Below are 12573 nucleotides of genomic sequence, written 5' to 3' on the forward strand. Positions count from 1 at the left end.
AGAGTGCAATGCAAGTGCTGTCCTGTGTGTCCCCTTTCCAAAGCCCCCTCAAAACCAATGACATTTCTTTTTGCCGTATATTACTAACTGATTAATTTCCTTTGATGGCAAGGTGTCCTCAAAATTTTCTTAATATCTACTGATTTGATCATTAAACTTCATAAGAATTATGAAAAAGGACTGAACAAGGAAACCCTCACTTTTCTCACTTATCTCCAATAGCAATTTTATATAAAGAAGCCCAGGTCTCTGGTTATTAAAGGGCAGAAAGTATTTTAAAAGCAGAACTCTTTAGATCTAGCAGAAAATTAAAGGAAGCTTTATGATTCTAGTTCTTATTTCTTTTTCTTCTCTGAATCTTTAAAATGTAAAATAAGTCTTTTATGAAGCTGATAGGATAGTAAATCCTACTGGAAAATTTGCATGTTTCTAAATACCAGAAAGACTTTCCAATACGAAAAAAATCTTATCTGTCCCCAATCACTCATTAACGTGCTTGCGTGGTCAGTAGGGTTGTGTGTAAGTGTGGGTAGATATTGCATGAAATCAAACCCCAAGATTCCTTCATCATTTCTAGGAATTTCATAGGAGATGTAGGAGTAAATGAAGTGTGTTAAAACAGGTTCCAGCACTTGTGATGCTCTTTCACTCCTCTGCTGTAAACCTTGGTGTAGTGTTAGTCCTTAACAGCCTTTTATGACTGGTGTCGGGTAGATGTACATTTTGCAGCAGAAGCTATATTTGCAGTACGGAGCTGATGGGGTGATGAGATATGTTTGAACAACATCCCATGCAGTAACAATCTCAGATATTTTCACTTGTAAAATTGACCTGGACAAAATTGGACTGCTCAGAACACCACATGCAAATCTTCTGTTAACATCACCAATCCTTTTGTCAGATATGCTGTCTATGTAAAATTGTCTGCAACAACGCTGTGAAAGGATATAAGGCTCAAGCATGAACCGTCAGCCCTTGAACCTGATAATGATGATTTTGGGTGAGGTACCAATTCACGGGGGAAAATGCAGTTATTATTTAGTTATTCATATCACAAGTCCCAATCAAAAATCAGCACTACATTGTTCTGATCAATGCAAAGACATGCCTTAAAACGAAATCCCTGCCTGAAAGAACTCACAATTTGACTTTATGATAGAAGACTACGTGTTTTTTTACAGTCTAAAATGAGGTAAAAAAAAGATATTGAAAAATGAGGACGCACAAAAAGTCTAGTGTAATTAAATCGCAGTCAAGGGGAAGTTCAGTCTCCCTCCCTCCCTTTTTTTCATTTAATTTTAATACTACTACCTCAAGAAATTAGGACCAAATAACTTTCTCACTAATTTCTTCTTTCTGCTGTAAAACTAATTTATTTTGATTTTTTTGCCTCAGTTTTTACCCTTATTTTTTATGATTCTCATTTGATTTTCCACTTATTTCTAGTACAATTGTTCTCCCTACCTATTGCTATATCGAAATGCAGTCCCTGTAATTCTGAGAATACATCACAAGTGTTGCTGTTGGCTGGTACGCCAACTCGCAGCACATTCAACAGAGATGAAGGAAATTAAACAACTTCATGAACTCCTAGCAGACTGGGATCTGACCTAATGGAGTCAACCACTAAGATCTAACCCAAACCACTCACAACACAGCCTGGCTTTCCTGTGCACTTCTTCTGTGAAACGCGGGAGTGCTACCCAGTATTCATAAAAGCTGTGGGGGTTTGTGTTAATATAAGCCTTGATAAAATGAAGTTATGTCTCAATTACTTTAAGGGAGTTACTTTCTTGGAAATGTTTTGAAGGCCATCAAGCCTTAAACATATTATCTCAGATGCACTGGAAGACAGTTCTCGAAAGGTATGGCTGATTGCACCATCATAGATCTTTACAAATTATAGTCTTCCCTTAATGCCCATCCATGGATTCGTAATTTCTTGAGCTTGATAAATTTAGAAAAGATTTCTCCGTGGCTTTTAAAGGACATGGGAGAAGATGCTTTCAAGACTGAATAAATTACCAACGCTGGGGTCATTTTGATCAAATTTAAGTACCTCTGATAAGCCTCCTACTGAAGACATCTACCATGTATTGGATAAGGTTGTTGGTTATTGCTGAGTGGGAAATAATCTTCTTCCCTGCCACTCCTTTCTTCTGTGCAAGGGTAGTGAAAAATATATGTACTGCTCAGCCACGCACCTATTTATCTCTGCTTGCTTGAGCAGACTCTCTCAGGGTGTAAACCTCACTACAGATTTCATATCACAGACAATTCAAGCTTTTATTTAATCTAATGGCTGGCTCTGGTCCTTTGACCTCAAGGTATTGGCAAAACTCTCCTGCTCCATCTGATGCTGTGAGGTAGCACAGCTGAATTTAGGTACAGCAGTTTTCCAAGTTCCAACATCTTTTCCCTCAGAACTGTGAAGGCTCTATCATTGAGTCTAGTCTTCTCTTCAGCACCAAAGCCACACCCCGGGGCATGCCAGAGTTTCAGGCCCAAATGCTATAATAATGCTCCACTAACTAAAACTGCAAGATTTAAAAGAGGAAGGAAAGGTAAGAAAGGAGCCCTGAAGAAGGGAGAAACCTGCAACAAAAAGGGCATAACAGGCACAAGAGTTTAAACATCCCTAGTTGGCTGAAAGGGCAGATAAATCCACTCATTTATTTATTCCCTGTTTTGGTGGTTCTATGCTTTCTTGACCCCGCTTCTATGTTATTATGTCCTATCCAGTTTCTTCCTGAACCTATTCGTATTTTTGTCATTCGCTGCCTCAGTGGTTACTTCCCCCACTACCCCTCCTTTATGACTGGTGAAGAGGAGCCTCAAACCATATGTAATAATTCTATTTGTGTATAACAAACAACACCTTAAGTTTGCTGTCCTCTGGGGCACTCTTAGAGGATTGCATCCAGCACTTTCCCAACAGCGTTACAGAAACACTCGCGACTATTCCAGACCCTGGATAGAGATGATCATAGAAAAAAAATGCACCTTAATGAGTTTGTACCTTGCTGCAGGGAGCGATCCAGTAGGCTATGGCGAGGAAGGGCAAGCCAATGGAGACCCCAAAGACAGCCAGGAACTTCACAGCTATAGATTGCTGCCGTAAGCCTGAGAGATTTTCATACCACATGGTGAGCAGTTGCTGTTGGCAGTTGGGGTGAGCAACAAACTGTAAGATAAACAGAAACAGAATTATCTAGCATTGCCTGAAGAGATTGAGAGTTCAGTGAATAACCCGCTGAACTTACCAGTGGAGCGAGACAGGTCATGTCTTTGTTGGCCAATATGACTTATGGTGTCACAAACAGAAAACTGCAAGCCAGGCACCCAAATTCCCCAGGTACGTGCAGAATGTGTTTCTTTTCTGCTTCTTGTCTCCTTTAGATAAAATTTCGTTACATAGCACACCCTCTAGGCCCAACTGTAACATTCATAAGTGGCCAGGATGGACAAAGTGCCCCTGCAGGGTCAGCATTTATTATCTGAGGCAGTTTACACTGAGATTCAGAAAGACAGAGAAAGACACTTTGATGTCAAGCTTAAAAAAACCCCTGTGATAACTTACTAAAGACCGTAGGACATTGAAATAGCAGCTCAACACAGCACGAATATTACATTGTTCCATTCACTGCCTACAGACCCAAAGTGAATCATTCTGTACGGTTCTTCCGTAAACTAGAAGAGGTCTGGTTGGAATTTTGCTACTTTAAATGCTTTATCTCAGATTACCTTTCGAAAAGTGACAGCTCATTCTTTACTAATTGGACAAAAAGGCAAATTTAAAAGCAGAAGGAAAAGCTGTTGTGCTCTGGTATAGAAAGTACATGTTTTATATCCCGTAACAGAGACTCTTCTTCAGTTTATTGTGCAGAGGGAAAAGAAAAGGTGAGAGGCAGACAAATAGGAAAGGCATTTTCTTAATAGTACAATTACAGCACCACTGAATCCCACGGAAGAGTTTTAAAATAAAAGATTAAACTTCTTTATTTCTTTTTGTTTTTTTCAGAGTGATTGAATTTATAATGTGACTATTTTTAATCACACAGATACTTAAAAGGCAAAATAACTGAAAGAAAAAACGAAAAATAAAAACGTTGCTAATATAGCTGATTGCATTAGCAGAACTGAGTGCTTCATATATGCTTTACAGGTGAATAAATGTTCTTAGGCGACAAACATAAAACCCTTTACTATTTCAAAAAGCAGAGCTTTCCAGAGGTGAGAGGGAGGATGAAAGAGCTCGAAGAGAAAGAGAGAAGGAAGGCAGAGGCTATGAGAGGGCTTCATGTGGCCTTTCAGCTGCAGCCAGTACCAGGGATTTCAGCTGTAGGCTGTAGTTTTATTGGGACCGAAAAGCAGAGAAAACTCAAACTGTGCTTTCATCTTCACTATCTGTGAAACGATGATCAAATTGGGAATTTAATGGAGCCTTTTCTAGATGTTTGTGTAATAACAGAACTGTTACTGTGAGTTTAATGATTGTTTTATTGCTACTGTAGAATGAAATACAGTTGCACAGTAATTGGGATTGCTGCGGTATAGCGCATTTCCTTCTTTAACAGCACATTAACAGCTATTTAAAATGTGCTTCTTCAGATGTATTAGGCTTTGGGGCCATCATTTCTCAAAAAGAAAAAATAGAAAATAAGAATTTACCCCTTCCACTGAATAAATCAAACTGAATGAAGACATTTGACAGGTACTTTTAACCTCTTTAGCCTTTAGATTTTTTTTTTCCTGGAAATAATAATATTTTAGTATGGTTTCTTTTAAGCCGCTTTCAAGAAAAAGAAAGTTTTCAAAAAAGATAATCTATAAATCACCAGTCCTGGTCATGTTGAGCATTTAACATTTAAGACTAAGGTGGTGACAGCAGTATTGGAAGGAGACATTTCCTAAAGCTCATTGTTTATGTTTGTGCTAATGCTGCTAGGGCTTTTCATCATTCTGGCAAATGGACAGAAAGATGAATTGGAAGGAAGCTGGACTGAGAATTGATTCCCTTTGTAAATCTTATTTTCTGATATGATGAATTCAACAACAATTTTAGCAACTTGTGCAAAGGAAAATTACACTGGTCGATGTGCAGAGTTCTGAGATGAAATGGCAAAGCCACAGCCAGGCTTCCTCCTACTCTTGTAATTGTTCACTGCGTTATAAGAATTGATTCAGACAAAGAAATTCAGTTGTCCTTGGCGATGAGACAGTCAAAGACTTTTGCTGGTTGGCATTTCAGAGAATTCATCAGACATTTTAATCTCTTCATTGTTTCACTTTGTCTGGGAACAGCTACAATGAAAATACAAATATCAAAAAATTGAGGAGAAGTTCCCATAAAACCCAGTTCATTGGAACAATTTATTTTCTACAAGGCAATAAAGACTGGCAACATGCCACAGAGGCTTGATGATGTTCATCCTACCCCAATTATTACAAAAATGAGGGAAAAATATGATCAAGATAAGAAGGATAAAGGCATGAATTAGTTTTGACCTATTATTTGCTTACAGCAAGCAGTACAGTTTTTCATTGTGTTTGCTCCACCAGATATTAATGAAATATGTTGTGACCCCTGGACAATAACAACCCTGGCTCTATCAAAACTTCAGAAGTTGATCTTGGATCTCATCACAGATGCTACAGAGCCATTTATCTTTCTCTTTTCTCTGGGAAAGGGCACTGGCTCCAAGTCAAAGATTACACTAATGCTTTTCTTAGTGTCACAGGCACAGAAAAGAACTGTATTTGAGACAAGAGCTTTGAGGCAGAATGCTTCAAAGTGTAATGGAATTGGTGATATAATATATTGAATTTCAGAGGCTTAACTGCTGTGATGTTTTTTCAAAGTTACCATTAAATGCTATTTCCCTTTCTTCAGTGCTGGAAAATGGGGATAGGAGCCTTTTAGGGGCAAACTGTGGCTGCTCCTGTGTTGTATCCCAGAAAAAGAGGAAGGTAAAAACATCGCAACAAGATCAGTGTGGCCAGGGCTGGGCAGAAAGATAAGATACCGCTGCCTGAAAAGGATGCACTGGCAGTGGAAGGGCTTGTGCAGATCCAAGCAGAGACCCTTAAAAGCTTTATCTCATGGGCAGAGTGAGTCCTTTGCAAACTGATAAAGGCAACGCATCAAGATCTGGGAGCTCAAGCAAGATTTTTGCAATGCTTCTGCATTCAGAAGCTGCAGTGGCAGCTCTTCTGGGCCCATGGTACAGGGACCCCAGCAGATGGCAGTGGTTTTTCCTTATACCGTGTGGTATTTACGAAGAAAACTGCATTTCCCTCAAGCCTATCAGCCACACACCAAGCAGCATCATGTTTCTCCCAGTGAAACCCTCATCAAAGGAGCTATGCAATCATCCTTTTGCTGAAGATGCTCTGGGAGTATCAGCAAAATTTGGCAGTGATAGAAGAAATTCATGGAAAGGTGGAAGCAGGATGTTACTACTGTTCACTGAAGGGTAAAAACTACACTGGCATTTCACTGAAAAGGAACAGAAGAATTAAAGGGTAAACACATGCACACAGAATTCAAAAAGGCAGGGAAAATATTAAACCAAAATATAATTACTTTGCTTTTAAGCCATTTTTCAATTTTGAGCATTCCTTCGATATTTTAGGCATTTTTAAGACTTGAAACCTAACTAAAGATTCTGGATTTAGGCTGAATAAAATATTTTGCTTGAACTGAAACGGACTTTTTATGGGAAAAACAACCCCCAAACATGAAAAAATGAGTCATAACAGTTTTGATCTGGTGAAAGATTGGTGGGAATTGGTGAGATTGGTGGGAATGGTTGGACTCGATGATCCGGTGGGTCTCTTCCAACCTGGTAATTTTATGAAGATCCACCTGACTTGAAATAGAGCATGGGACAACAGACCTCAGTGGATGTTACTGAAGCTTGCTAGGAAATACATAGCCCAGGAAAAGGGCAATATATGCATGTGACTTTTCTTATCTTCAACTTGTATCCTGTTCTGCGAACCTCCAAGAGAACAAAGAGCCTTTTGTTTTGAAGAAGCTGTTCTGAGACACCTTAACAGATGGGCTATAATATATTTACTTCATAATCCAGACTGCGGAAAAAAATCTGCCTTTAGCAGTTCTTGTGCTACTAAATGATGACAAGCGAGGTTGTCAGAGGGTAAATATGGCCTGAACCTGGCTCACCCTTTTCTGCTGTGCCTGATACGGAGCACAAATAAAACTACAGAAAGTTTAAGAAATAGAAAACTACTTGCCCTATTATTTATGAGTGAAAAATATTATCCATGCTGTGAGACTGTGACCTTTTCACTAAAGAGACCTGTTTTAATTGTAGTTAAATTCTGCCCATGGCCACAAGCCCAGTTTTTAAAGCAATTTGCAGCACAGTAGTGTTACAAAGCAGAGTAAATCAGCAAGTCCAAATTCCTTCGTTCAGAGGCAAAAAAAAGTCTATATAATCCTGTCCAACTCAGATGAAAAGCTTCAACTGATCAAGAATCGTTTCAATGGAATCTGACAACAGCATAAACAATGCAGGAGAAAAGATCCTCTGAGATATTGCAGTGCCTGCAGATGCACACAGAGAACATGAAGCAAGGAAACATCCCTGCCCTGAAGATTTCTTCATCTTTCCCTCTGTCCCTGGGGTACATTTGCCTGTCTAATGGCATCACACACTTATTCATGAAGTTCTTGCTCATCCTGTAGATGATCTTTGTAGCAGTCTCAGTGAATATTCAGACCTGGTACCTAGAGCCTGATATCAGCATTTATAAACCTGGTGGCAAAGAGAAAGGCTTTATATTTGTAGGCAGAGCCCAGACGAACTGGAATTATCAGGAAAAAATAAAACTAAATTGTGCAACCACAGACTCTGAGTTACTTTTAAGATATTAAACCTGAAATATTTATTATAGTTTTATTAATGACTTACATCTTCTGTAAAATCTCTCACATGTACCTTTCCTAACCAAAAAATACATGCTTGAAGTAAATCCCAAGTGCTCACATATTCCCCAGTTTTATGGAAATTGATTATATGGATCCACTTGCCTGTTGACACAAGTTATCTAATCCAAAATTCTGATTTTGGATACTTAAAACCTTATTATATCTGCAGTTCACAAGCAAATCTCTTTTGTAAGATTCAGTCTGCTCTACAAAAGCAAATGTGGTTTCTGGAATAGATCCCTGCCAAAAAGGTGGGTACATTAACAGGATTGGGATCTCACTTTGCAAAGGTGACAAGAAGACAGAAACAAGGCACTGGAGGTCATCCCAGCATCCCAATGCTTGCTAAATTTCCTAAACCCACCTGTGTGGCACAACTCTGTTAAGATGATGACATGCTCCCATTTCAGTGAGCAATGTGGATGAAAACAGGATTTGACCAGGCACCCGAATGGTGAACAGGCACAAAATAAAACACAAGTAAACAAATTAGTCTAATAGACGACAAAAGTAATGGGATAAATAAAACTGCCAGGACTATTTCAAATGCAATTTGCCTATTGGCAGAAATTATTCCCATTGCTGAGTGAAAACACAAAATTAATAATCCTCTTAGTAGTGGAAGGAATGGAGGATGATTGGTTTTTTGCTCCGGTACATCTTCAAGTCATTATATAAAATTAAGTCTGAAATATTTCAGATGCATAACTAGAAAACAGAGTTTATACAAATTATTTCATCAGTTCAGCTTAAACCTTGTTCTGCCTAAACTGTCTTTAGAGTTTTACTGCTTGGAGATAAGGACAAAAGTTCTTTTTTGTGCTAAGCACTCTTCTGTAAGGAAGTGAATAAGGTGTTTGGCTCTTGAGCAAACTTTCTTTCGTATTCTGGTTTTGGAATAGATTAATTGCTAATGTTTCATTTCTTCTTGTTTTACATGCAAGAATAAATCTTGTCACCGAATTATTTATCTGAAAACAAGCAAATTAATTGGAAGCCCTAGCCTTTAACATTCCAGCATTTTCATATGTGTGCAGAATCAAAATCACTTAAGAATACCTATTATTTCATTATTTGTCTGAACACATGCCTCAATAAAAGGCTACCAGACAACAGGCTCCCTTTGATATCTGTGAAAAAAACCCTCCACAATGGGCACAGAAGGAGAAATTTAAGATGCTATAGCCTCTTCCTCACCCAGAAGAGTCAGAGAGAAACTTTCCCTTAGTTACATAGTGAGGAAAGGGTGGTCTGATGCTTGGACTCAGATGCCTCTGGTGTAAATTGTTTCATTATCAGCAGAGCCGATGGAGAGAAAGGTATAGAGTCCCCCAGATGTACTCTAATGTAGACATCTCCAGGGGTTTGACAGGAGCCCCATGTAGGAGAGATGCACCCTGGTTCAGTACCCATGCAGACACACGAATTTGAATCCTGCTCAGGAAAATTCCCTCAGTAACTTGAAATACTGATTTTTTTTTTTTTTTTTGAGGGGGTTTATTTTTCCTCGTGTGACTTTCTACCAAAAGCGTACATTAGTAGGCATGCTGGCTACAGGGAGATAGATGGAGCCGTAATTGGGGGCAACTAAGGTCAGGTTTATAGCAGATCTTATTAATTGCTCTTTTCTAAGGGAATTTTATTATTAATAAAGGTAATTTTAACTCTTTTCATCTGTGATGGAAAGCCATGCAATGGATTTGATGTGTTCTCAGGCTTTCTTGTCAATGCCTTGATGGACATCTAAGACCCTGTGACACTTTGCAAATGAAAATAATTAAGTCTGCATATTACATTAAATTAGGAATATTGAAAACACCACTCAGGATGGAGATCTGATTCATTTAAGTCTTGAGAGGATGGATGTATGGTCAGGAAATAATAAAATGAGATTCATCTTGGAAAAGAAATTAAAACATCTGGGCAAAAGGAAATCATCAGAACCACAGATTTTAGTGGGAGGAAGGAACTTTGTTAATGAAATACTCGGAAACACAGAAACACTTTCTGTGAGGAAAGGAAGTAACTCCTTTCCTTTCCAATGTCTGATAAAGCATCTGTAATACACCACTAGAAAAATAAAAAGAAAAATTACATGGATAACTTTAGGAGTCAAGAATGACCACAGTGTTTCTACTGTTCACATAGAAATCATACTACACTTGTACAGTATCAACTGGCTCCCCAGTGATGGGGACAAGAGACCCTTCATCCCACCATCACAGTCCAAACCATCAATGACTCCACAAGACTGCACCCTCTGAGCTAATGAATAGGGAGCAGAGGTTGCTGCAGCAGTTGACGAGAGCTGGGACTTCTCATGCCCTTGAGTAACTGAGTCGCGTGACCAATGAAGTGAAAAATTATAATCTAATGCAGCCATGAGTATTCTGTTTGGAGCATCCTCCATATGTTAATTATTAATAATACAGTTATGAGAAAAGTTCCTGTTCCAGCTCTCTATTAAGTAGGATTTACACAGCCATCTGGTCTTCTGTTTAATTCTTATTAAATTTTTTTTTTTCAAACCCAATTTGTATGCCTTACATAATTAAATTAAAACTCACGAAAGAGAAAGGTGCTATGGCTTTATGATGGCTATGAACTGAGCTGCTAACTGAGAAAAAGGAGGTAGGTACTAAACTTTTGCAATTAAAAGAATACAAAAATTATAATTCTGACATTCAGAAAGAGAGAATGAATGACACCTCCTACTGAGAAGCAACAGCTTTAGACTTAAAGGTGAATGTTGACACACAGGACCCCTCCCAGCATTAAAGGGTGACAAGAAAGGAGCATAGACATGCAGACAAAAATGGGAACAATAAATATGAAGTGCTCTATAAAGCTGATAAACACCAGTAAAATCATTTTTGTTGTGGTACATCAGAACCTGTGTTTTCTCACTATTGGCTGTCCCAGGGGTGAGTTCAAGACAGAGTTTCCCCAGGCTTTGTGCACCTATGACTCTCACTGGTAGAAATCACACCTTGGCTTAATTAGAATGTGCTCACAAACAGGGAGAACCTGTTTCACCTTTATATTGCCATTGTGAGGACAATGAAGTAACAGAGAAATTTAGAAGAACGAGGAAGATTTTAAAAGTTTGTTCAAAGGCCAGATGAAGCTCTGCAGATGCAGTTGCTCTCCTGCCTGAAAATGGGAGCCCTTGACATCTTTCCCGGAGTATGAAATAAAAGTCTGATAAAATGCAAAGTACAGCAGCAGCTCTAAAAGTAAAATTACGGGTATTAAATAATGATTTTCAATATAAATTGTAATTTTCACCAAAGAAAGCCTACTATAGGCACTCGGAGTACTAATATATAAATGTGAATTAAGAAGCTAATGGTAGAAATAGATTATTTTTTTAATTCAAACATTCCTTAAAATTTCAGCTGTGAATGCAAATATTAGCCTTGACACTAACTTAATTTAAAAATTCCATAACAACTAATGCCTCTTTTATTTTCTTAGACCATTATGAAGTCCCTGATCTTGTTATGTCTAAGACTCTTCTTGCTGTTCATGAGAAAGAATGAATGTAAAATACTTCAGGAGCTCTGTGCTCATTTAGGTAAGCACACCTTTATTTATTTAATTCATCAATACCTTGCCGTGCTGGATAATATAAAAATATCATTGTGCTAATGATAAAGGTGTGGAGGTTTCGGTAGCAGGGGTGACAGGCACAGCTGTAGTCCATTTAGTAGTCCTACCCTGCCAAATAAACTTCCAGGAGAACAAAAGATGGCAAACAACTATTTCTGTGTTATTCTTGTTCTAGAGTGTAGTTAAAAAAAAAATGGAAAGGAGTCCACATCGCTGGGACAATTCCTACAAGAGTCAGAGCCACCCACATTTGAGCACCAAGACTTGCCCCGGGCAGGTAGTGCTGTCAGACCAACTGATGCCCAAGAATTGATTCATTAAATAGGTATAACAATTTACTCTCCATCTCCCCCCTCTCTGTTATAGTATTTTCTTAAAATGAAAATACATTTCAAACCACAGGGGTTTTATACACAAGCCTGTATCTCTCAGCTGGATAAAAAACTTGCACCTGAAACCTATTGTCTCTATGGAAATCATTACTGTGTTACAATAACACAATGTCTTTGTTCCGCAAGCTTGATAAATATCAGTCTATTATCATAAGTCACTGCCAATAAGCAAAGCCATTTATCTTACCATGTCTCTGCCTCCTACAACTGAAACGATCTTACTTTCGAGTTAGCAGTTAAATGCTCATCTTACACATAAACATGTACTGCCTGCTGAAAAGATTATTCTGAAAAGTGCTAGCCTGAGAGTCAAAATGAGGTTGACAAATGCTCACGCTTATGTTCTGTAATTAGCTTAGCAGTTATTATCAGTAAGAGGTGGCTGTGATCCAGAAAGGATGCTCGGCATTCCTAGGCATAGGAAGATATTTATAAGCAAAAAGACCCACTGTATGTGACCTACCACAGATGCTTTAGGTCAGTGTTCACGCATTATTTCATAATGCACTTATATAAAATATAAGAAATGAAGGAAATGTTCCTCTGAATCCGACAAAGCTAGGATAAACATGCTCAAAGCAGCACGATAACCAACAGTAATTCAGCTCCCAC

The 12573-nt window shown here is 38.4% G+C and overlaps 1 protein-coding gene across 3 annotated transcripts in view; it reads right to left on the reverse strand.

The window, feature by feature from the left end:
* Nucleotides 1–12573, reverse strand: part of TRPC7 (transient receptor potential cation channel subfamily C member 7) — an 89097-nt gene that overhangs the window by 22553 nt on the left and 53971 nt on the right. For all 3 annotated transcript variants that reach the window (XM_069869028.1, XM_069869027.1, XM_069869026.1), the window contains exon 4: nucleotides 3020–3184. In XM_069869028.1, coding sequence (XP_069725129.1) covers nucleotides 3020–3184 — 165 coding nt within the window. The remainder of the gene's footprint in view (nucleotides 1–3019; nucleotides 3185–12573) is intronic.

This window comes from Phaenicophaeus curvirostris, chromosome 15 (assembly GCF_032191515.1).
Source record: "Phaenicophaeus curvirostris isolate KB17595 chromosome 15, BPBGC_Pcur_1.0, whole genome shotgun sequence".
NCBI lineage: Eukaryota > Metazoa > Chordata > Aves > Cuculiformes > Cuculidae > Phaenicophaeus > Phaenicophaeus curvirostris.